A 27438-nucleotide genomic window follows, 5' to 3' on the forward strand; every position below is an offset into this window, starting at 1 on the left:
AAATTTCTGTAATTCCAGACAAGTCAGGAATTACAGAAATTTGAGCAATGTTTAAATGATTACAGGAAGGATAAGAAAGTTAAGCAGCAAAATGAGAAACAATGAAGCACAAAAATCAGGTGGGTAAAGTTGATTGTAAAAAAGGATGTTATTTGGTATGACAATTATCATAAAACATGAATGAGTTAGAACTTCAAGTTTTCCTGGAGAAAAAAGTACAAATATATCACATGCAACTGAAAAACAAGAGATAATGTTATTAGGAACAAATGATGTAACCAGTAATAAGTTCATTATGAAAGAGGATATGAAAGAATTGCTGGAAGATGCGAGAGTGAAAATTGTAAGCATATTACCTAGATACTATAAAATTAATTAAGAACGGCTATGATGGCAAACGCTTCAGTGTGTAGGCTGTTTAGAAGGAATGGATGTAAGTTTTTGGGTACGTGGAGTGAGTTTGGGGAAAGAATTGATTTGTATAAGAGATTTATTAATACATTTAAGTATTTGGTATCAGGAGTCTTGAGAAATTATTTGGTATGAGACCTAACACAGAGAGTCAGGGAAACTAAATTATAATGGGAGGAATGGTAAGAATCTGTAAAAGTGATAATGTTATGTAGCTGTGTTAATGATAGGAATGGACATTACCACAAAAACTTTGATAAGGAAAGGATGATTTTGTGTTCATCTAGCTCTGACTTATCAAGCATGTGCAAGAATGTTTGCATAAAGCACTAGATAAGAACCTATATCTTTAAGGTATTATTTCTGAAAATATTCCCATGTTATTCCTCTAAGTAAATATTATTTTTATGGCTATTTAGTCTATTTTTGTTTAAGAGTATCTCTTTTTATAATGTTATTGGCTTTATACCCAATTTTTAGGGCATTACTGATGTTTTAAAGATAGATATGGGAAGAACAATTTGGACATACCTTTGTAGGATGTTGTTAGTTGTCTTCTTATTCAGCGGCATATAGCGATATTCGTTTATCTGCTTTTTAAGTCTGAAACGAGGGGGGGTTGGAAATGTGGGGATAGAGAGATGTGGGATCCGATTATAGTATAGAGGGGGATTTAAATTAAAGATGTAACTCTTCTGCCTCATTGGTGACAGTGATCATGCGGTACTCACTTGGGAAGTGGCTAAGTTTCTAAATGTTCCATTCAGAAAAGGTTACATGCTGTGAACTACAAAGAAGGAAATTATAACCAACTGAGCAATATGCTGAATTTCGTGCCATGGTATCAGTTGTTGAATGGGGAGTGTTTAAAAAATACTTAAACGATGTATATTATTAGAATGTGTCCCTGGAGTTCAAAGAATAAATACAGTAGGAGTGAAATGGATGTGCAATCTAATTAAGTGATTTGCAAGAAAAAGATGAAGTGGAAGGAATACCATGTACATAAGGATGGTGTCAGTTATGAAAATTATAAGCAGCAGGCAAGAAGATTCACAATTGTTGTATGAGAAACCAGCTCTACAAGCTTTGTTGCAAGCAAAAGAAAGAATGAATATGAAAGAATAATTACTGAATGCAGATGGTATGTGGCAGATGCAGAATGCAAATAATGAGTGCCAATTTTGCTAAAAGCTATCAATCTGGTGTATGCCATATTACAATCACTGCTACCTCTTCACTGAATGAAGAAACTGAGGTGTATGAGGAGGTACTAGAGCTGTTGCACGAACTGAATAAGAATTCGGCAATAGGGACTGATGGGATATCAGCACAGATGCTAAAAGAGCATTCAGCTGAAGTGGCAGTTCCTTTGAGACTATATAATTAGAGTCTCAGGACAGCAAGATTCCACTCATGCTGTTCATTGCACAAGGGTGGTTCACAGATTGATCTATCCAAGTATTGACCTATCAGTATTTCTAGAATGGTGGTGAAGATTTTGGAAAAGTTGGTTAGAGCTCACGTAGAAAAATGGGTTGACAGAGAAACTAGAGTTTGCAATGAACAGCATGGGTTTGTTTACTAAGGGAAGGTCATGTTTGAGCGACTTGCTCACATTCTACGAGGGCTGTTCAATAAGTAATAAGACTAATTTTACTGTCGCGAAACCACTCATCACAATATTAATTTCTCTGGAATAAAGAAATGTTGCTGTCTGTATTAACAAAAGAGCTTGATAGATGGCGTATACGGGCTGATGTGCCAGAGTGTCACGTGACTAAACACAAGCTTGTTTCGGTGCGCCTACGAGCCACGACCAGTCGTCGAAATGGAAGCATCCTTGGAACAGCGTTATGCGATTAAATTTTGTGTGCGTTTGCAAAAATCGGCATCAGACACTTTTAACATGATATGCGAAGCTTTCCACGATGAAGCAATGTCGAGGACAAGTGTTCTTCGCTGGCATAAAACTTTTAAGGAAGGAAGGCAAAATGTGGAAGATCTTAAATGTGAGGGAAGACCTTCAACGTCCATCACAGAGACAATGATCAACACAGCAGCGATTATCATCAAGGAGGATCGCAGAATTACAGTACGCCAGCTGCATGTTGTCCTGAATATTTCTGTGGGAAGTGTTCACTCAATCATGGCTGAACATTTGGGACTGAAACGTGTTTGCGCCCGATGGATTCCCAAACTCTTGACACTGGAGCAAATGCAGCATCGAGTGGGTATGTGCACAGAATGGAAAGAAAGACTGGAAGAAGAAGGTGACAACTTCTTAAAACGCATCATTACAGCAGTTGAAGCTTGGTTGTATCATTATGACCCTACAATGAAACAACAAAGCAGTGAATGGAAGCATCCGTCTTTGCCTTCCCCCAAGAAAGCAAAAACTGTAAAATCGGCTGGTAAAGTTATGACCATAATGTTTTTTGGCTATGAAGGCATTGTTTACCAACACACTGTAGAACCCGGGAATACTGTAAACAGCTCATACTATGCAGATGTTTTACGGACAATGGTACAGCACGTCAAAAGGAAGCGTCCATTGCTGAAGAATGGCTTCTTATTGCACCACGATAACGCAAGGCCACATATTGCTGGTTGTGTGGTGGACGTTTTGCAGAAAAACAACATAGATATCCTACCACACCCTCCATACAGTCCTGATTTCTGGCTGTTTCCTCAGCTCAAGAAACCACTATTTCGAAAGCAACAAAGCATATGTAAAAGCTGCGGAGGCGGTTTTGAAAGAACTCTCAAAAAACAGACTTTCACATGTGTTTAAGAAGTGGACGCAACGTTGGGACAAATGCATCGCATCTCACGGTAGTTACTTCGAAAAAGACCATGTAAATGATGACGATTAAAGGTAATCTGTTTTCTGTATAAATATAGTCTTATAACTTATTGAACAGCCTCCGTATAATAATGTTACTGCCAAGTTAGACAAGGGGAATGGATATACCATGATAGTTTTGTATTTTGCTAAGGCTTTTGGCAGAATACAGCATGCAGGACTGTTACATAAATTGGAGAATATCAGATTAGATTACAAAATATTGGCATGGATAAGAGCATGGCTGATTGGCATATATCAAAAAGTGGTATATGGAGGATGTGAGTCTGCAAGATTTAAAGTAATCAGTGGTGTACCATAAGGGTTCATCCTTGGTCCATTGTTAATCAGTCTATACGAGGGTGGTCTGAAAGGTTCTCGGCCTCAACCATAGATGTCAAGGTTTTTTTTTTTCTAAGTTGGTACATCTGTCATAAGCATCCATGTGAAATTGCAAGTCATTCTATCAAGTAGTTTGTTTTATACAGCTATCTGAAATGAAAATGTTGTCTGTATCCCTTGAAATGGATAAAATTGAGTATCATGCAGTTATAAAATTCTTTGTAAAAGAAGGTTTAATGCCAAAAGAAATTCATTGAAGTTCATAAACATCATTTTTTCGACAATTAAGAAATGGGCTGGCAAGTTTAAACGTGACTGTACCAGCCTTGAAATGATCCACATGAAGGACGTCCAAAAAGTGAAACAACACCAGAAATCATTGATCAAGTGCACGATATGGTATTGGATGACCGGCAAGTCAAAGTGCATGAAACTGCTGAGACTATAGGCATTTCAAAAGAACGTGTAGGATATATATTGCATGAAGAATTGCAAATGAAAAAGCTTTGCACAAGATGGATATCACGCTTGCTCACAGCAGATCAAAAACACACTCACGTGAAAATCTCTGAACAGTTCTTGGAGCATTTTAACAAGAATAAAACTGATTTTGTGTGTCGATTTATTACTATGGATGAGGCTTGGATTCACCATTACATACCAGAATCCAAACAGTAGTCAAAACAGTGGACAGAAGCTGGTTGTTCAGCATCAAAGAAGGAAAGGTCATGGTATCGGTGTTTTGGGATGCTAAAGGCATTTTGTTTATTAATTATCTTGAAAAGGGTAAAACAATAACAGGGAAATATTAATCTGATCTTTTAACCAGACTAGATGAAAAAATTCGTGAGAAAAGACCTGGTTTGCAGAAGAAAAAAATCATCTCTCACCTGCCCATAAAGGTGTTTTGGTAATGGAAAAATTAAGGGATCTGCACTCTGAATTGTTGGAACATCCACCCTATTCCCCAGCTTTGGCTCCCTCTGACTTCTGTCTCTTCCCAAAACAAACTCTTTCTTGCTGGTCAGCGTTTTTCTTTGAATCAAGAGGTGATTGCAGCTGTAGAGGGGTATTTTGCAGATCTTACTGAGAATTGGTACAGGGATGGGACAGTGGGGCTGGAGCATCACTGGAATGAATGTATGTCTTAAGGGAGGTCATGTTGAAAAATAAAAATAATTTTGAAATTATAAATTTGTTTTTTCATTATTAGTCCAAGAACTTTTCAGACCACCCTCGTAAAGCTCAGAAAAAAAGTTGTAGTTAGTGATAAGAACTGAACCTACAATGTCTTTATTAAGCTGATAGAGTGCATTGGATTACCTCAAGATGACAGGAAACCATCTCTTATCAGTTCCTAGATAAAAGCCTCTGTCCCTTCTAAATGTAGTAACTGAAACAATTGAATATAGAGTAAAATGCTTCAATATGGTATGGATGTGCTGAACATTCAATTGCGCTTTGCTGTTTGGCCAATTTAGTGTGTTTTTTCATTGTTTGGCCAAGAACTATTCAGACCACCCTTGTAGATTATTGACATCAGGAAAGATTTGACATGTACCTGATAGCTATTTACTGATAATGCAAAGATATGCAGGATAATCAGAAATGTGGAATTGTGGGCATGTGAAAATGGCTGTCAGTTTAATGTTATGTAAATGTAAAGTTATGCCCTTTTTTGCGATGAGATATCATATCCAGTGTCATATTATATTGGTGGGATTATACTAGATCAGGCTAGGTGATCTTAGAGTTTTAGTAGATAAGAAGTTGAATTTCAAGGGCTATATAGCAGAGATTGCAAATACAACTTCAAGGATAATTGCAGTGGCTGAAATGAACCTTGACATGAAGAGTCATTTTGCCTTTTTTACAAGGCCTTGATAAGAGGCAAAATGTATATGGCTCTATCTGAGCCTTAGACATTATGGGATATATTATTATGGAATACATTTAAGGGATAAATTTCTCTCTCAAGTAAAATGGTGACTCTCCATCAGCAGATGGTGTATGGTAAGTGAAGTTAGTACTCATGCATAAGTGGGTCATCTGTCCTTTGTTTCCTCTGTCTCCTGTTTCTACATTTACTCTCAATGTATAATTTCAGTTTATTTGTTAGTGCCACCTGTTAGGATGACTGCCACAGATCAGTTAAGTTTGCTTTTATTAACTAACTCTAGTATGTATATCAAACTGACCTAGAAGCTTCCATCTGCCATCTCATTTTTCCTGATTCTAATGTGGCTGGGGTTTTCAGTACAAGCAAACATTCAAATTAAGTGCCATCATTTGATATAATAATAATTGTAGAACATATAGTGAATGCAGACTGTACACAAGAGAACATATGGCCTGTAAATAACTCAGTTAAGTGTATAAATAATGCATTTTTGGTAGTGGTTTTCTTTATGTATTGAAGTGCAAGCTGTATGGTATGTAGTTCAGCAGAATAGTTACTGGAGACAATATGGTTAAGATAAACAGACAACTTAGATCTTGAACTATCAGTATAGACTGATAAGAAATCAGAGTGCTCTTTTGTGTACATGCACGAAATAGCAGCAGGTAAGCTGATGATGAAGTAAGAGATTTTCTTTGCTGGTTGGGGGGGGGGGGGGCGGAGAAAATATCAGTTTTAGTGCAAATTGGTGGATGAGTCAGTCGACTGCAGGATGGTAGCCACTCTTCTAAGCATGATATCCAGACCAGTATACCTAGGTAATTTGCAAATGATTTGGTGGCTGGATGATGTGGTGCAGGAAGCAGCAGTAACTACATATTCTCAACACATACTTTAATAATGCTTCTGTTCTAGAGGTTTCATCATCATAACACAGTGACGGCTGAACTGGATAAGGGTAATGGGTTTACAGTGATTCTGCTGGACCTTGCTAAGGCCTTTGACAGGATACCACATGGAATTCTAATCAGTAAATTGCAGCATATGGGAATGGACATAGGGTTGGTGAGATGGATAGGAGGGTGGTTGACGGAGAGATATCAGAGAGTGGTTTACTCAGGAGTAGAGTCCACAAGACGGCCTGTGACTAGTGGTGTACCACAAGGATCTGTTCTTGGACCACTGCTGTTTAATTTGTTCATAAATGATATAGGAAAGGATCTGAGAGGAACAGTTCATTTGTTTGCGGATGATGCGAAGTTGGGTAGGGCAATAGTGAATGCAGATGACGTCAAAATTTTGCAGGATGATTTGGATAGATTGGAGGTCTGGGCTAGGGAGAATGGATGTCAATTTAATGTGGCAAAATGTAAGGTTATGCATTTTGGGGTGAAAAGATGGGAGGCAGTTTACTGCATTGGTGGAACCGTGCTCCAGGAAATTGATGAGGCACGAGATTTAGGAGTGTTGGTGGATAAGGAATTGAAATTTAGGGGACACATTGCAAAAGTGGCCAAATCAGCTCATCAAATCACTTGGTTGCTGAAGAATACGTTGACAAGCAGAGACAAGCAGGTTATTGTTCCTCTGTATCGAGCCTTGATAAGACCTCATCTCGACTACTGTGCTCAGATTTGGTCACCTAGGTTTCTTCTTGATGGGGAGGAGGTGGAGAGGATCCAGAGGCGAGTGACCAAGATGATAGCAGGTCTGTGGAATGAACCGTATGAGAACAGGTTGAGGATTTGTGGGTTGCAAAAATTGGTTGATAGGCGGAGGAGGGGAGATATGATTGAGACATTCAAATTACTGAAGGGTTTCTATAAAATTAATTCAGAAGATATTTTTGAGAACAGGGCTGGTTGTGGGAGGACTAGGGGACATCCATGGAAACTGGGCAAAAGTGTGGTTAGTAAAGGTGTTAGAGCTGGGTTCTTTACTTTTAGAGTAGTGAATGAGTGGAATGCGCTCCCTGAGTCTGTGGTGGATGCTGTGACAGTGAATGAGTTTAAGGCGAGGTATGATAGATACTGTATGAATGTCGAATAGTTGTGATGAAAATGATTTGGGGCCTCCCTCGATGAGTCTAATGACTCCCTGGAGTTGCCCGTAATAATAATAATAATAATAATAATAATAATAATAACAGTATGAATGTAACTTCAGTCAGCACTGCCTTTTGATGTATGAGTCATGAATGGTGTTACAGTGGCTGAACAGGATTCTAACTTAGAAGCATTCAGTCATAATCCCCCTAGATAATAGCTTTACACCACTGGTCACTTGACTGATTCCCTGTATGGAAACTATTGTTTCTCTTATAGTGCAGGACCTATATGGAGAGCTTGTATAATCTCTTTCACATTATACTAAAGGAACAAAAAGCAGTCAGATATGAATCATATTGACCTTCACAATGTAAGGAAAAAAATACTAGTCCAGGCAGAAGAGTTCTTCTAGCTTTACAACTCTTTATGAGTTTTAGCATGCAAAATGATATATAGCCATTCTTTTCTTTTCTGTGCAATATTCTTCCAATTCTTAACTTTTAAAGTTGTAAGATCTTTCTGTACATCATCAATCCATCTTTTTCTTGGTCTACCTTTCTTCATTTGTCCTAATAGTTTCCATTCAAATATTTTTAAACTCCTTTTTCCATTCTTTCTATATATCCTTATTTATATATCTTCACCATTAATTAGTTGTTCAAGTTCATTATTTGTTCTAATTCTCCATATTCCATTTTCTTCTTTTATTGGTCAATATATTTTCCTTTCAAAGATTCTCAGTCTATCTATATCTTTTTGTGTTGATGGCCACGCTTCACATCCATATGTTGTTACAAGTCTTTTAATTGTTAATAAAATTTTAATTTAGAATTAAGATTAAGAACCTTATTACTCATTACCTTTTTATAAATAACACTTATTTCCAGCCATGATTCATCATCAAATTCCTGACATGTACCCTCAAGGGGTGTACAGGATATGATAGTACTACATGAAAAATTTACATCATTACTAACTTCCTATCTACAATTTTCCTCCAAATCAGTCTGTTACTTGTCAAGACTCCAACATTATCAGATCTTATATTTCTGTTGTCTAAGGCACTTTGTACCGTATCAATCCACCTATATCTTGGTCTTCCTCTGGGTCGTTTTCCTACCAACCTGGCAGTGACCATACCACCTGAGATTAGCTCTGCTAACACATTCCTGGATGCTGACAATGTCAAGTTCTTTCCTAATCTCCTTGTTTTTAATATGATATTACCATTGATACAAAATTAATAACGGAAAAAATTCACGTATAAAGATTATTTAATAGTATAATTTTCACCTGTGTCACAGGCATCTTCAGTACATTAAGCTCAAATTAAATAATAACTGACAATTCCAAAAAGCACCTCCTCAGTAGCTGATGTAAGATAACTAAAAAGGTCAATAACTTTCCTTAAAAAAAAAAAAAAATGAATACAATAAAAAGTTAGGAAAGATGAGCTGATTTGTAAAGTACTATCTCCCATAAAGGGGATAGACGTAAGCCATCCGATCTGTTTAAGTTAGGAGAATGAAGTAGAGTTTCACATGTTTCTTTATAAAGGCGTTCCATGAGAAACTGACTTTTGTGAAGAACTTTTGTCTTTCTCCAATGAACTCTGTGTCTGGTGAAGATGGCATGTTCTGCAAGTCCAGACTTTTCAGGTTTAAAGTATTCAATATAAGATTGGTGTTCTTCTAGCCGAATAGAGGCAGATCTTCCCGTTTGTCCAAAATAAGATAATCCACAAGAGCACGGAATCTGGTAGACACCTGGATGATTAAGATGTGGAAGCTTGTCCTTAGGAGAAGTGAGAAAGGTAGAGATTTTTCTAAACGGTCGAAAGGCAACAAAAATATTCAGTGGTTTTAAAACTTTTGCTATGCGTTCACTGATGCCTTGTACATAAGGGATGGTAATGTGCGTTATTTCTTCTGTGTTTGAAGAGGAAGACATATTAAAACTACTCAAAGTTCTTTTAATGAAGCAATTCTTATAACCATTAGATAGAAAGGAAGAAGTTATATATTGTAGTTCTTTCTGTAAAAGATCGTCTGAAGAACAAAAGGAGTGGGCCCGATGAACCAGTGTTTTAATAGTTCCTGCCTTTTGACTGGGATGGTGATGAGATTCTGCATGGATATAATGGAATTTATATATATTTGGATTTCAAAAATAAAATCTGAAATTTTATTTTTGAAATCCAAAGTATTTTTTATATAAGTATCAGTTCTTTGGATTTCAAAAATAAAATTTCAGATCTTCATTTGGACGTTTCTGATATCATGATCAGTTTAGATGTTGTTTCTTAATTTACAAATGTACCTCTTTTGGAAAGTATTGAATTACTACAACAGGAATTTCCTTCAGACATTGTAAACGTATTTGATTTTGTAATAAATTCTGGTTATTTTTCCTTTAAAAATAAGTTGTATCAACAAATTGAAGGAACAGCAATGGGTAATCCTCTTTCTCCTGCTATCTCCAATTTCTTTATGGAACATTTTGAACAACGTATCTTTGACAACATTTCTCCCAGACCTACTCATTGGTTCAGATATGTCTGACATTTTTGCTGTATGGAATGGCTCTTCTGATGAACTTCAACAATTTCTCACTAAGTTAAACGCATTTCATCCTAGGATCAAGTTCACCCTAGAAGTAGAATCAAATAAACAGTTAGCCTTTTTAGATCTTCTAATTCTTCACCAACCAGATGGTAACCTACATTTCTCAGTTTATAGAAAGAAGACTCATACAGGCCATTATATCCTTGCAGAATCTCATCACCATCCCAGTCAAAAGGCAGGAACTATTAAAACACTGGTTCATCGGGCCCACTCCTTTTGTTCTTCAGACTATCTTTTACAGAAAGAAGTACAATATATAACTTCTTCCTTTCTATCTAATGGTTATAAGAATTGCTTCATTAAAAGAACTTTGAGTAGTTTTAATATGTCTTCCTCTTCAAACACAGAAGAAATAACGCGCATTACTATCCCTTATGTATAAGGCATCACTGAACGTATAGCAAAAGTTTTAAAACCACTGAATATTTTTGTTGCCTTTCGACCGTTTAGAAAAATCTCCACCTTTCTCACTTCTCCTACGGACAAGCTTCCACATCTTAATCATCCAAGTGTCTACCAGATTCCGTGCTCTTGTGGATTATCTTATTTCAGACACGGGAAGATCTCCCTCTATTCAGCTAGAAGAACACCAATCTTATATTGAATACTTTAAACCTGAAAAGTCTGGACTTGCAGAACACGCCATCTTCACCAGACACAGAGTTCATTGGAGAAAGACAAAAGTTCTTCACTAAAGTCAGTTTCTCATGGAACGCCTTTATAAAGAAACATGTGAAACTCTACTTCATTTTCCTAACTTAAACAGATCGGACGGCTTACGTCAGAACACGCCATCTTCACCAGACACAGAGTTCATTGGAGAAAGACAAAAGTTCTTCACAAAAGTCAGTTTCTCATGGAACGCCTTTATAAAGAAACATGTGAAACTCTACTTCATTCTCCTAACTTAAACAGATCGGACGGCTTACGTCTATCCCCTTTATGGGATATAGTACTTTACAAATCAGCTCATCTTTCCTAACTTTTAAAGAAAGTTATTGACCTTTTTAGTTATCTTACACCAACTACTTAAGTGGCGCTTTTTGGAATTGTCAGTTATTATTTAATTTGAGCTTAATGTACTGAAGATGCCTGTGACATACAGGCGAAAATTATACTAATAAATAATCTTTATACATGATATTTTTCCATTATTAATTTTGTATCGATATGTCTACTCATGGTATACCTCTTTTAAAACTTACCATCTTCACTAAAAATCATGCCTAAGTAGCTGAAACATTTTCCTTGTTCCACAGGTTCTCTGTTCACAACGCAGTTGACATTTTCAACGATTCTACCTATTTTCATTGTCTTTGTCTTTTTACTGCTGACCTTCATACCATATCTATTACAACAGTTATTCAATTTAGTCAGGGAATGTTGCAAACTTGTAGCGGATTTATTTAGAAGTATTACATTGTCCGCATAAAGCAAAGAGATGACATTAACATCTTCAATACCACTTTCCTTCATAATGTGATCCATATAGATAATGAACATCCTTGTCTCACACCAGATTTAACATTAAACCATCTTCCTGTACTTCCTTCAATTCTAACTGCTGACTTACAACTCAAATAAAGACTAAGTATTGCTTGATATAATGCCCCATTGACACCATATAACTGTAGTGTATTAAATAGCTTCTCTCTTGGCACCTTGTCATTTGCCTTTTCCAGATCAACAAAACTTAAATATAGCTCTTTGTTATATTCCCATGCTTTCTCAACTATTTGTCGTAAAGTGAAGATCTGATCCTGACAGCCTCTATTTGGCCTGAATCGAGCTTTTCTTCCACAATTCTTCTCAACCCTTTCTCAAGTATACTTGCATAGATCTTGTCAGGAACACTCAGTAGGGAAATACCTCTGTAATTCTCACATTCAGTTTTATTTCCGTTTTTTATATATGGATTCTATTAGAGCTTTACTCCATCGTCCCTCTGTCCAGGCTTTCTGAACTATGCAATGCAGCCACTGTAAGACTTTTATACCACCATACTTCAGCATCTCTGGTCGAATATCATCTACTCCTGGTGGCTTTTTCTACTTCAAGTATGGATATATATTCCTGACTGTATGCCTGTTGAGTGTTTTTTACCACTGTGCTATCACTGCTTGTTTCATTTAGCAATTACTCCATACTTCAAGAATATCTTTTTCTCCCATTTTCATGTCACCTTTATCATCTCTAACTCCTTTTACAGCACTCTTTCTTCCATTTCTAAGCTTCTTCAACAACCTCTGGAATATCTTACCACCTTCTTGATATTTATTTTCTATGTTCTTGCCAAAGTCCTCCCATGACTTTTATTTAGCTAGTTTTACACAATGTTTTGCTTTCTTACATTTGTCTCTGTATTCTCTAAGAGCGAAAGCTGACTTATTTGCCAGGAACTTTTGATATGTTTTCTTCTTCTCCTTCACTGCCTCTTTAACTTCCTGTGTCCACCATGAAGTTCTGATTGCTCTTGCAGACTACCTTACCACATGCCTCTAGCTGAATCAATCAGGGTTTTCTTCCTGTTCTCAAACTCTTTCATTTTTCTTCAATAATTGTGTATTTTAGTCTACAATTCGCATCTGAGAGCTGCTCAACTTTTATTCACTTTAAAACTTTCTTTCATGTTATTCTTTTCAATATGAAATTCAATTTTATCCTGCTCAAGACTAAATAGTGATCACTTCCAATTTCAAATCCTCTGTACACTCTGGTGTCCTGCACCAGGGAGAAAATCTATCAACAATAACACAGTCAATGAGACTTTTCTTATTCCTTGCTTCTTCGCTACATGTGAATTTGTGCACATTTTTATGTTGGAACATGGTGTTAGTAATAACCAGTCCATGTCCTGAGCAGAAATCCAACAGATATTTGCCATTATTATTAGCTTTGCTCTTTTCTCCAAATTTTCCCAAAATATTTTTGCATGTCTGACAATCATTTCCTACTCTGCTATTCAGATCCCCAACAAGGACCAACTTTTCCTTTTTCATTGTGTCAGTTGCTTTTTCTAAAGCATCAAAAAATTCTTCCACTTCTACCTTAGTAGAACTTTCTGTGGGACTGTAGGCACAAATAAGTCTCATTGTCTAATTCCCCATTCTGATATTAGCCCACATCACTCTACTTGAGACTGGATGCCATTCAAGAAGATTAGCCTTGTATTTTGTGTTGAATACTATGCCTACTCCTTTTTTTCCTTGATTGTCATTTCCTGAATATAACATTTTGTTTTTATTGCTCAAAAAGATCTCACCAGTTTTTGTCTTTTTTGTTTCAGTCATCCCTATTATGTCGATCTGATACTTATCTAATTCCTCAGCTAGCTCCATTTCTTTGCCATTCAGGCTTCTTATGTTGATAGTACCAATCTTTAACTCTGGTGATCTTGAGTTGGGGTGTGCTTTCAGATTTGTTCCGGTAGCTGACTTTTCGCTGTTCGCTCCGGTTCCCTGGTGAAAACAACGGGGGTCTTGTTTAACCAATCGATGCCCCAGCCGGCATGAAATTTTGTCATGTTGTACCATCATTTTTTATTTTGGTTTAAGCCAATAAGAATACAATTTGGTCTGCTAAATCCCAAATTTCCAGCCCATACTCATTCGTTCAGTATCCAGGTAGATACCCAACAGGGTGCACCACAAGAAGGTGAGGATTGGATGTTAGGTCAGAAGGCCTGGTCGGTTCTCCGTATTTCTTTAAATGCTAGGTGGAGGTCTCCTCTCAGTTATACGGCTTTGACCCTTAAGCACTCCTTGATTCTACTATTAATTTCTTCAGATATATTATTTTTTTTTGTTATTAATGAACCTAAATATTTAAAACTGTATTCACCTATATATCTTGTAATATTTTTCCACATTGCATATATTTAGTCTTCTGTTTGTTAATTTGCCATCCAACTTCCTTAGCGTTTCTATTAAGTTCTTCAAATTTCTCTTCTAAATCTTTTCTCCTACAACTTATTATTGCTATATCATCTGCATATGCACATATATTTGTATTAATTTATTATTAATAAATCCTCTCATATTTAACTTTCTTATTATTGCTGAAAGTACATCTCCTTTTCTTACTCCACAGCTTATTTCAAAGGCATCTGTTAATTTACCTTGTATTTTAACTACTGCTTTGGGTCCTTCTAATGTGATTTTAATTAATCTAATTAATTTTCCTGATATTCCCAGTGTTTTCAAGCTGTGTATCATTTCTTGTCTATTTAATTTATCAAATGCTTATTGGAAATCAATATATAAATTATGAAAGTCTATATCATATTCTAAACATTTCTCATATATATTATCAGGTGTGGATCTTTTATTTCTGAAACCACACTGGTACTCTCCTATTACTGTTTCTATATATCATACTTGATAAAATTTTGTATGCAACATTCTACAATGTAATTCCTCTAAGGCAGAATGGTTAAGCAAAAATTTTATTTTTAAGGCATAGCTAAGTGATAATTGTTTGTGTTGAAGTGAGTAAGAGAAGGTTCATTCACTTTGCCATAAAGGCTCTGAATGGGTAATGTACATTCACCAGCAGTTGTTCACTGTCCCTGCTGGTGGATAAGATCCAACCTTCAAAGAGTATTCTCTGTACAGACAGACTTTCAACCCAAGCTTTGCATAGACATGTTCATAATATAAACAACGCAAGAAACATTGATCAGCATCCCATTCCATAGAGGATAAGGTGACTCATGGAGTTGCCCGTGTAATAATTGTGGTTTGGAAAAAAAAAATTTTTTTTTCTAGATATCGTAGAAGTCAGGTATTTGGTCAAAGCAATAGAATATTAATTGTTTGCTAGTTTTGGATCTTTTCATGACTGTAACAATGGTCATTTGCAATGAATCTAAAAACTTCTTAGTAAATATTGTTATATAGTAAGAGTAGCCCCGTGGAAGATGGAGAAAGAGATGTTTTATCATCTCTTCATGGATGTTCTCAGTCTCTACAACAATGTATGAGACAAAATAACAGTGCTCTTTTCAGTTCCATTTAAAGAGAAGCTAAACTGCTGTTTTGTTTTCACTTTTTGATATTTAAAAATTTAGGAGCATATAAAACTGTTGCTGACATTCTTGCAAAGCTTTCTTCTAGAGTGTCTGTAATTACTTAGCATTCAACAACTATGCATCCATTATGTTCCTACCTTTGATTTTCTGGATTTTATCCCATACCTCTTTTGTACTGGTTGTATGATTTTTATTCATGAAAAGTTGTAAGCTTATAGTGCATCGTTATGGTGAGTATACTAAGGTTTTTTATTATTTTATTATTATCATCATCATCAAATTCCTGACATGTACCCTCAAGAGGTGTACAGGATATGATAGTACTACATGAAAAATTTACATCATTACTAACTTCTTACCTACAATTTTCCTCCAAATCAGTCTGTTACTTGTCAAGACTCCAACATTATCAGATCTTATATTTCTGTTGTCTAAGGCACTTTGTACCGTATCAATCCACCTATATCTTGGTCTTCCTCTGGGTCGTTTTCCTGCCAACCTGGCAGAGAACACTTGTTTTGCTAATCTTTCCTCGCCCATTCTGTTTAAGTGACCATACCACCTGAGATTAGCTCTGCTAACGCATTCCTGGATGCTGACTATGTCAAGTTCTTTCCTAATATCCTCGTTTTTAATATGATATTGCCATTGATGCCATCTGTTCACGCTTCTAATCTTTCTCAGGACTCTCATGTCTTTGGCCAAGTGTTTTACTTCTGACCCTGCTCTCAGATCCATAAGTTAAAACTGGTTTGAACACTGTCTTGTATACAGCTAATTTAGTGTTCTGACTAATTTCTCTCTTATTCCATATGAATTTATTCAATTGACTTCCTACCATACCAGCTTTGTTGATTCTGTTGTCTATTTCCATATTTAATTTACCATCTTCACTAAAAATCGTGCCCAAGTAGCTGAAATGTTTTACTTGTTCCACAGGTTCGCCATTCAAAACACAGTTGACATTTTCAACAATTCTACCTATTTTCATTGTCTTTGTCTTTTTATTGCTGACCTTCATACCATATCTATTACAACAGCCATTCAATTTAGTATATTTTATTTATTTTTACATAGTCCAAGAATCCTGCTCCAGAGAACCAAACTTGGGTCTTTTTCAGGTCTCCAATAATTAAACAGCAGATCAATAATGATTTAAGACTGCTTTTGACTAACATCTGATGAACATGCTTTAGCTCAAGCAACTTTAAAGACTGAGGTTTGATGTGGAATAGTATCTAGGAAATATAACCCCCCCCCCCCTGCTCTGGCTTGATCTTTTTTAGCTGCTTCGCATACAGTGTTCCAGTATGGTTTTGGATAGAGTGGAAATTGAGATGACATTTTTGGAATTGCTTTTGCTGCTACCTGGATAGTACAGTCTGTTACATACAGCACTTCCTTATTGATAGGTGTTTGGCTGTCTCTTTTAAGATTAAACTCTGCAAGCTATGAAAATGTATTCCACTCAGCCTGGGCATCTGTGAAAGAGAACACAGTTCTAGAAAGCACAGGGAAGTAATTGCTTCCATACACATTCTCTTCAACATCCCATGTAAATTATGCTTATGTGGGTTGTTGAAATATTTCAAATTTTTTAATTCACTCCCACCAAAAACACTTTAAACTTTCAAAGACTGCAGGCTGAAAAATGCTTCATCATTCAATAGTAGCAAGTTATGTCTTAATAATGTTAATGGTATGACATTTTTTTAAACATATTTTAATGGTTTAAATCCATATAAATTAATGAAGAAGAAGCACCAGATTATACACAAAAGGTAATGACTGAAACTTATTTTTCAGCATTCTAATATCTTTTGCAGTTGCTAAGGCATGCCATATTTGCAGAGAAAATGTAAATATGTCCCATATCATTCTGCTGTTTTTACTGTAGTATAATTATAAAGTAGTATAGTCTTTAAAAATGAAAGATCAATAGGTTTTATTCCAAAACAAAAATGTTAATGAAAATGTAATATCACTTATAAGATCATTTATAACTCTAAATGAAACTAATAGCAAATATTTCATTTTAGTTCATCCTTTGACTACTGAAGTGCAGTATAAAATTGGTAAACAGGAGTACTTTTGATACAGTGTCAGAAATGAAGTTTGAAAAAAAAACCATGATTAAAAGACCAGATGCAATTGCTATTTTTTTTTTAAGTAGTCCATATACACTAGTTATGCAAAAAAAAAAAAAAAGGACCAACTATCATGCATGTGGCTAGTAATCACAAAATTAAGCAGCTATAATGAAAATATGCAATTCATTTTTATTATCAAACATTTTAAGGGAACATGTAATCTAGACATTTGTAGATACAATTATGGATTAAAAAAAAAAAATCCATTATATTTCATTCAGTGTAATGTAGATATTGTGAAGGAAAAAGACTGGCAACTACTTTCATAAGATGATTTATATTGTAGTTGCTGGTCTTTTTCCCTGGCGATGTCTACTTCATAGTGGATTGGAGTTTTTTTTTAATAAAATTTTATATTTTTACTACATGTGTAAGCCATAAAAGTATCTAGACATATATTAATTTTTGTGAAATTCCCTTAATAACTGATGTTTGGGTATTATGTGAATCACCATTTATCATATATACACTGTGTTTCTGTAAACAAACATGTTGATAGTTCCATTTCCAAATTTACACTTAAATTTAACAAAAAAAAAAAAAAAAAAAGAAAACTAATGGTAGGCTAACAGAACTGTTCCACATACACAAATATGTATAATGAATGTACTACTTTGCAGTCAAATTCTTTAAATAATTGTCACACACGTTATTTGGACACTTTTTTTTTTATTTCTAGGGACTGTTCACACTAATTATCTGATTGATCCAGCCAATGAATGAGGATACTTTAACATAAACTCCAGGGACATCCTTGCGACCACAGCCAAAACCCCAGGAGACTAGTCCAGTCAGTTCAAAATATCCATCAGCTTCACATACAAGTGGTCCTCCTCCATCACCCTGTAAATAAACCATTCTTTTTATATAATAAAGACATTTATTTACAATTTGTAGCATAACTTAGAAGTGGCAGTTAATTCTTTAAAGGTTCAAAATTTGTCAAGATGTATTGGAACAACAAATCATGGCCTAATAATTGTTGCACCTCTATTCCTAAACAAGGGAACAGTATAATATAATATGTAGTAGTTGAGAACTAACAGTCTAATCATCCATCCACCCAAGCAAAATTTTCCTAAAATTCTTGCTCTCTAGAATTGAGAGGAAAATAGAAAGCATACTTTCAGAGCACCCAGCAGGATAATTTATTTACATTAATTGGCTAATTAATGGACTATTCACACTAATTAAATGATTGATTCAGCCAGTGAATGAGGACTTTTGCAACCATAGCCAAACAATAGATAATTTATTTACAATACATCACATTGGACATAATAAAATACTATGTCAATTTTATAGATATACAGAAGGCCTTTGATTCAGCATGGCATGAGGCACTGTGGAGAACCAATATGAAATAATGTGCCTAATTAAAACTCCCTACAGTTGCTCAGAAATGTTAATAAAAATCAATGGCAACTATGGCAAGCCTTTCAAAATGTGAAGAGGTGTGCATCAAGGCTGCATATTTTCAGTGATGCTTAATTTGGATAATTTAAGTCATCTATTCCTGTGGAATCATCCCTGAGCTGAGACTTTAATTATACAACCAAGGTCTAAACAGTTCATCTGAACATTCATTTTACATATATCCTGAAGTCCCTTTTGTTGAATTCTTATCTAGGTATGCAACAGCTCTAGAATCCCTCGTCTCATGCACTTGTCTTCTCTCTCTCTATTCAATATTTGGATAATGATTAGTCATTTGGCAATGCTAGTCTTCCTTACACCAGATAGCCTTAAACTCACTGCTACATGGAACATTACTACTCTTATTGTAATAATAGTAGTAACCAGTGGCGCATTCAGGATTTAATCAGGGAGGGGGGGTTGAATAGACAATTTGAGAATACACACTACACATTGCATACGACCTATGACTGAGCATCTGCAGTGATCGCCAATACACAATACCTGTGATCTCCGCTGGCCTGGCTTGGGCAAATGAAGTAGTGCTCGATTTGCCATTGGTACTAACTACACTCAAATCATCTGATATCATTACTATTACCCCCATCACCACCTCTTCTGTCCTTCCTAAAAAAATACTATACTTTTTACACTCGATTCCAGTTATTACATCTGACTCAGAGAGCTGAGTTTCACTAATGCCAACAATATTCATCACTAAAGCAACTCCTTTGTTTTTGATGCTCCTGGCATTAGTGTCTAGACATGAGTTATCGTCTAGGTTTTTGTTTTTGTACACATGTGTATGCTGACTTCCCATAAAGCACTGCATGAAATCTACTATAAAAGGAAGGTAATAGACATCCAACATAGCAGTTTTGAAGAACACAGCTGGCTAGCATGCCCAAGACTTGTCAGTTAAGTGACTTTGAATGAGGCATGTCCTGACTGGGTAGCCACAATCAACTGTACATGAAACTGTACAGAAATATGAGAAACAAGGTGCTACAGTAAGTGCACCACGATCAGGAAGACTCCATATCCTTTCGTACTGTGACAAACGGGCCATTGCCCAAGAGGTCACAAAGACTTGTAGAACCACTCTTTAGGCCATCACAGTTGCTATATCAGTGGATCTGGTATATCAGTGGATCCACACCTTCCTATGTGGCATGCTCTTCATTAGATGGGGTTTTTCGGGCAGGCTGTGAAGAGGAAGCCTTTCATCTCAGAGGCATCAGCACTGGACAAGTGGACAAAACTGATGTGGAATGATGAGTCGCTTTACTCTCCACTCTTAGTTGATGGACAAATATGGGTTTGGAGGCACCTTCACAAGAGATATGACCGAGACTGGCTCGTGCTGAAAGTGAAAGAGTCATGGTATGGGCAATGTTCTGTTCTGCAGCTGTGGGCACGAGACTCAGTCCCTCTAGGTAACAGAAAGTGCTGGCTGAGCATCGTCCTGCAGCAATGGTAGGGTTCTATGGGAATGCAACCAATTGTTTCTTCCAACAGGACAATGTGCCATGCTATGCTGCACATACAACAAAGGTGGTTCAGAGGTTCGCAATGGCCTGTTTGCTTGGCCAGCCTGAAGTCCTGATTTGAACTTGATTGAAGTGCTATGGGATATTCTGGAGTGATCATATGCTTGTGCAAGCTACCTGTCACCATCAATTGTTGGAGCATTTGAAGGCCAAATGGCAATGTATCTTACCAGAACAGTGTCAGCAACTTGTGGACAGCTTTCCATGACATGTTGCGGTGGTTATTGATGCAAAGGGTTGCACAATATGTTATTAACTGCATTCATCAAGTATGGCCTGCCAGAAAATGGTGTCCAAATAATTTTGGTAGGGCAGTGTGTGTATATATATATATAGAAAACAGGAGAGTGTGCATATTTAACTTTTAGACCACAAAAGCAAAAGATTATGTGGTCCAAGATGAAAATGCCACACACATGATCATACATACAAAAATGACTACATGTGATGAGACATGCCCTTTGATTGGAAAAGATCTGGGTTCAATTTTCTTCATGATAAAGGGAATTCATATGAGCTTTTACAATTGGAGATAGGATTTTGTATATTGGAAATTTTGTTTTTTTTTTTCTTCTCAAATAAACCAACCAGGGAACATACACTTAACAAAAGAGAAATACTGTAGTATGTAAGAGGTGATGGATCAGGTAGCATAAGGTGGTCTCCTGTGACTGCATGGAAGTTTCATAGAGAAATAATATGCACTTCTACCCAATTCATAACATGCAGTCACTTGCTTAAATTTGATGGACATTATGTGCACCCAATAAACAATGAATATTACCTCATGTATGTGGTATTTATTGATTCACTCAAGCTAAGTGAACATGAGAACTGTAATAGGCATTTCCTGTGTTTGTTAACTGGTGTCTGTAATTATGTTTGTAGTAGATTCACAAAGGATCACTGAAACTACTTAAATAACAAACAATTGAGGTCAAATACCATGTGTTTGCTTAATGAAAACCATAGGTAGTAAGCCTTGAAGCTTTAAAAAACTCATTGTTGATATCTGTCGATTAATTTTTTGTAACAAATTAATTTAGTTAATTTGTTGTGGGGTGCTTAAGAGTTAAAGCTGTATAACTGAGAGGAGACCTCCACATAGCCTTTAAAGGAATGCAGAGAACTGACCATGGCTTTTGACCTAATGTCCAATCCTTACCTTCTTGTGGTGCACGCTGTTGGGTATCTGGAAATTTGGGATTTAGCCAACCAATTTGTATTTTTATTGACTTAAACCAATAAAATGAAGGTGCAACGTGACAATTTCATGCCGGATAGGTGTCACCTAGTTAAACAGGGAACCAGTGTAAACAGCAAAAAGTCAGCTACTGGAACAAATCCTAAAACATACCCCCCAACATTAGAGTTCAAGATCAGTAAGAAGCCTGAATGGCAAAGAAATGGAGAAGTACCAGATCCAAATAATAGGTGTGTGGCTGAAACAAAAAAGACAAAAACTGGTGAGATCTTTCTGAGCAATAAATACAAAATGTTTTATTCAGACAATGACAATCAAGGAAAAGAAGGAGTAGCCATACTATTCAACACTACATACAAGGCTAATCTTCTTGAATGGCAGGCAATTTCAATCAGAGTGATGTGGACAAATATCAGAATGGGGAATTGGACTTATTTGTGCCTATTGTTCCACAGAAGGTTCTAGTAAGGTAGAAGTGGAGGAATTTTTTTAGATCCTTGCTGGGGATCTAAATAGCAGATTAGGAAATGATTGTCAGACACAAAAATGTTTTAGGGAAAATTTGGAGAAAAGAGCAAAGCTAATAATAATGGCAAATATGTGTTGGATTTGGATTCTGCTCAGGATATGGACTAGTTATTACTAACACCATGTTACAACATAAAAATGTGCACAAATTCACATGGAGAGAAGAGGGAAGGAATAAGAAAAATCTCATTGACTATGATATTGTTGATAGTGATGTTTTTTCACTGCTGCAGGACACTAAAGTGTATAGAGGATTTGAAATTGGAAGTGAGCACCATGAATTTCATATTAAAAAGCAGAACATTTAAAAAAGTTTTAAAGCAAATAAAAGTTGAGTAGTTATCACACATGTGAGCTGTAGACTAGAATACACAAACATTATTCAAGAAAAAATGAAAGAGTTTGATAACTGAAACCAAACCTTGGAGAGTCAGTGGCAAATCCCAAAGAAGACATTGATTGATTCAGCCAGAGAGGCATATGATGAAGTTGTCTGCAAGGATAGAAAAATTAGAACTCCATGGTGGACACACAGGTAGTTAAAGAGGCAGTGAAGGAAAAGAAGAAAGCATATTGAAAGTTCCTGGAAAATAGGTCAGCTTGTGCTGTTAGAGAATACAGAGACAAATGCTAGAAAGTTAAATATTGTGTAAAAATAGCTAAACAAAAGTCATGTGAAGAATTTGGTGAGAACATAGAAAATAAATATCAAGAAGGTGGCAAGATATTCTGGAGGTTGTTGAAGAAGCTCAGAAATGGGAGAAAGAGTGGTGAAAAATATATCCTTGATATATGGAGGTAATCACTTCAAAAAATTGCTAAATGAAACAAGTAGGGATGACAGCACAGTGGTAAAAAAAACTCAACATGCACGCAATCAGGATTACATATCTATACTTGAAGTAAAAAAAGCCATGGAAAGGGCTGGAGTAGATGATATTCGACCTGAAATGCTCAAGTATGGAGGTATAAAAGTCTAGCAGAAGCTACACTGCACTGCATAGTTCAGAAGGCCTGGACAGAGGGACGAATTCCAGATGATTGGAGTTCTCATAGTACCCATATACAAAAAGGGAAATAAAACTGAATGTAAGAATTACAGAAATATTTCCCTACTGAGTGTTCCTGGTAAGATTTATGCAAGTATACTTGAGAAGGATTGTGGAAGGTAAGCTTGAAGAACAAGCTGGATTTAGGCCAAATAGTCTGTCAGGATCAGATTTTCACTTAGTTGAGAAATCATGGGAATATAACAAAGATCTGAATTTAAAGTTTTGTAAATCTGATAAAGGCATATGACAAGATGCCAAGAGAGAAGCTATTCCAAACGTTACAGTTGTATGGTGTCAATGGGACATTATATCAAGCAGTACTTAGTCTTTATTTGAGTTATAAGTCAGCAGTTAGAATTGAAGGAAGTACAGGAAGATGGTTTAATGTTAAATCTGGTGTCAGACAAGGATGTACATTATCCTCTCTATTATTCATTATTTGTATGGATCACATTATGAAGGAAAGCAGTATTAAACCTAATATCAAATTGGAGATGTTAATGTCAGCTATTTGCTTTATGCAGATGATGATGTACTTCTAAATAAATCTGCTGCAAGTTTTCCTGACTAAATTGAATAATTGTTGTAATAGATATGATATGAAGGTCAGCAATAACAAAACAAAGGCAATGAAAATAGGCAGAAGCACTGAAAATATGAACTGCATCATGAATGGAAAACCTATAGAACAAGTAAAACATTTCAGCTACTTAGGCACGATTTTTAACGAAGATGGTAAATTAAATATGGAAATAGACAATAGAATCAACAAAGCCGGTATGGCAGGAAGTCAACTGAATAAATTTATACAGAATTAGAAAGAAATTTATCAAAATGCTAAATTAGCTGTATACAAGACAGTGTTCAAACCAGTTTATGTATCTGAGAACTGGGTTAGAAATAAAACACTTGACCGAAGACTAGAGACCGCAGATATGAGAGTCTTGAGAAAGATTAGGGGCATGAACAGATGGCATCAATGGCTATCACATATTAAAAACAAGGATGTTAGGAAAGAACTTGACATTATTAGCATCCAGGACTGTATTAGCAGAGCTAATCTCAACTGGTATGGTCACTTAAACAGAATGGAAGAGGAAAGATTAACAAAACAAGTGTTTTTGCCAGGTTTTCACAAAAAAGATTCAGAGGAAGACCAAGCTGTAGGTGGATTAATATGGTAAAAAGTGCCTTAGAAGATGGAAATAAAAAATCTGATAGGAAGTTATTAATGATGTAAATTTTTCATGTAGTACTATCATATCCTTTACACCCTTTGAGGGTAAATGTTAGAAATTTGATGATGATCAATACAATTGATGACTTGCTTTATCATAGCAAGTATTATTACAGCATTCATGCTACATTATATTATACATTAATGCACACCTCAGAAAGATGAATTGGAAACAAAATAGAGAAAAGAATGATGGCTGTAGATATGTGGTTAGTAAGAAAAGTGATGCAGATTAGTTTACAAACAAGTAGTAAATGAGCAAATCAAAAAAAAAAAAAAAAGATTAATGGATGAAATTACGAAGAGGAAAATTCTTAGGATGTGTGCTTAGAGAGGAAGGACTAACCAACATGATTGTCACAGGAGAACTAAATTAAAGAAGAGATCAGGCTGGAGGTGGCCCTTGGATTAATGAATAATTCTACAGGCACTCTTTAAATTTTTTTTTTTTTTTTTTTTAACAAATTCTTTCTCAACAAATAGCTTTAAAAAAAATATGCAGACAAATCAACACTACCTGACAGGCATCATTGCCTTCTTCCCCACCTGCACAGAAACTTCCTGCAGGAAGAATAAACAACTTCTCCGTTACAGCATTAATTTTTATTGTGCAATCTTGATCACCAACAATGGGCAGTTCTGCTTCACGAATTTTCAGTGAAATTGGACCTGCTATAGGGGAAAAAAATGTTATTTATACTATTAAGACGAGCTAATTATTATCATGAGACATCTATAGAATCAACCTTAACTATATCATATTATGTTGCATTCAACCCACATGTTGTGTACTTAGGCTAAGGCACTGATTGAAACCCTTGTTAAAATTTAATGGAGTGAAAAGAGCACTTTGAAAGAATTAAGTAAGTTTAATGGGTCTCTGCATTTCACATCCCTCTCATTTTACAGTAATACCATTACATCAGGAACAACTCACCAAAAACAGAATTTAAGAAATATGATCTTGGTACTGTTTTGAAATCCTATTTGAAGCTAGCTACTGTTATCCATTCTCCTCCCTCCTCTCAATTGTGTGTGTATACAAGGTTTCTGATTCTTGCAATCTGTCTTGAAGAATACAATATATATATACATCACAGCAAATACAAACTTTTTTTTTTGAATCAGCAGCAGATTTTAAAAATCCATCCAAATCTTAATGTGGTGTGGGAAACCGAAGATTTGGGAACTTGTAAATTTTAGACTTCCCACCTACCAGTGCCCACATAAAGCACCCTTGTCAGGATTTGAGGCATATCTTCTAAAATAAGAAAAAAGGCATCTGCTTTTTTCTTATTTTATTTTTTGTCTTTGTATGTGACTCAATTCTCATTTTGTGTCCTGGATGAAATATCGGACCACTAAACATGTGTTCAATGTTTTCACTTCATTAAATCTTAGCATGGTCATCTCATCACCATTATTAACCTCCTTACCAGCTGAGATGGATGAAATGGTGAGACCAAATTGCACTTCACATCCATGTTATTCAACAGGTGATAAATCATATCCAGATTTAGCTGGACGTCTATAGATGTCAATGGCTGGTTGGGGGTTAATCTGATAAATTTCCTCATTAAAAAAAAGTCTTTTGTCTGCTATTTGGAAAGTTCTGCAGGGTTCATTCCTTCAGTGTATCCTGATAGTCACCATTTCAGAGTCCTGAGATATCCATCTCTGGATCCTCTCTAGAAATTCCTTTTCATCTAGGTGATGAAATTGGTATTTAATAATGACCTTAGTGTGACTGATGATTATGAGATGAGAGCCATATGTAAAAATAGAAATTAAAGTTTTCAACGTAATCATCGGGTAATACTTCATTCCCATGTCAGATACAATCAAAACATAGCAGAAAAAGGAAATGTGTTTAACAATAGAAAGGAATTCATTCTCAATTTTTATATTTGTTTGCTTTTATCATGTGACTAGATCTAAACAGAACTCTTAGTAACCAAACTGGTAAGATCTTAAAATTTAAAGTGTTAATCATAACCAGAACTGATTAACAACTTCAGATAAGCAAGATTTTTTTTCTGTTTTTTTTTTATCTGTGGAAAAGACATTTATGGCTTCCTTGAACAGTTTTTCTTCCAATGTACTATTTGCAGTTTGGGATTATAAGTCAGTGTTTTATGTCTGCCTTTTATATGTGAAAATTAATGTAATCTTGGCCTGCTTTTCTCCAATTAGTAGCTATTTGGATATTTATCCAAAGTAAAGGATATGCCATAATAATAAAGTGAATGAACTCAGGGAATCTGATACTCTTCCAAAGAATGAAGGTGCTAATCCATGCTTAATATATTAAAAAAAAAAAAAAGCAAAGTGCCTTTGGAATAGTATTTGCTACCATAATGCTAGCTAGACTGCCAGAAGAAAGATTGCTCAATCCTAGTTGCTGACCAGAGGAAGAGTTTCTCGACCTTTTTTCAGTCAGTTCTCTAATTGGTTGATCTCTGGGTCCACCTCCTGGAACTGGTTTTTTTTTTTTTTTTTTTTTAACCCTGCAACTCAAGAAAATTGAACCATAGAATTTCATTATTTCAGGCATATATCTGTTAGGACTTAGAACCACAAGATGCCAGCTCCTCTCTATCAGTATGACTGAAGAGTGGAAACTAGCTTCTCACTGAACTGCAAAAACAGTTATGTGGCCTTATGACTGAAGCGATGAATGCTAGAGATCATTTTATTATGTTTGTTTTGTGCAATTAAAAAAAAAAAAAATCCTGTTAGGACTTAGAACCATAAGATGCCTGAAGTTCCCTATTAGTATGGCTGAAAGGTGGATACCAGCTGCTCACTCAACTGCAAAAACAGTTATGTGGCCTTATGACTAAAGCAGTGAATGCTAGAGGTTATTTTAATAAGTCTGTTTTTTGTGCAATTAAAAAAAAAAATCCTGCCATTTCTGCATGTTCAAGTAAAGAATATGTTTCCTCACCCACCTTAATAAGATGTAGACTTCATTTTGCTGATGAAAAGCCATTATAAAAAGGTTGTTTTCATCCTAGATGAGATTTAAACTATGGTATTTTCTAACCAAAGGCTGGAAAAGATCATAGTTTTAAATTAGATCAGATAACCTAAATATGATCT

The 27438-nt window shown here is 35.7% G+C and overlaps 2 protein-coding genes across 4 annotated transcripts in view; one reads left to right on the plus strand and one right to left on the minus strand.

Annotated features, from left to right (window-relative positions):
• LOC150101170 (TELO2-interacting protein 2-like) overlaps nucleotides 1–18251 on the plus strand; it is a 161364-nt gene extending 143113 nt beyond the window's left edge. For all 3 annotated transcript variants that reach the window (XM_090401444.1, XM_090401443.1, XM_090401445.1), the window contains one exon: nucleotides 18029–18251. The gene's annotated coding sequence lies outside the window, so the exon portion shown is untranslated. The remainder of the gene's footprint in view (nucleotides 1–18028) is intronic.
• LOC150101172 (uncharacterized) overlaps nucleotides 18025–27438 on the minus strand; it is a 116882-nt gene continuing 107468 nt past the window's right edge. The window contains exons 7-8 of the mRNA XM_090402183.1: nucleotides 24854–25008; nucleotides 18025–18192 (exon numbers count right to left, since the gene is read on the minus strand). Coding sequence (XP_090258309.1) covers nucleotides 18025–18192; nucleotides 24854–25008 — 323 coding nt within the window. The remainder of the gene's footprint in view (nucleotides 18193–24853; nucleotides 25009–27438) is intronic.

The sequence above is a fragment of the Typopeltis vanoorti genome, chromosome 12 (assembly GCF_054136105.1).
Source record: "Typopeltis vanoorti isolate ZY-2024b chromosome 12, IOZ_Tvanoo_1.0, whole genome shotgun sequence".
Taxonomy (NCBI): Eukaryota; Metazoa; Arthropoda; class Arachnida; order Uropygi; family Thelyphonidae; genus Typopeltis; species Typopeltis vanoorti.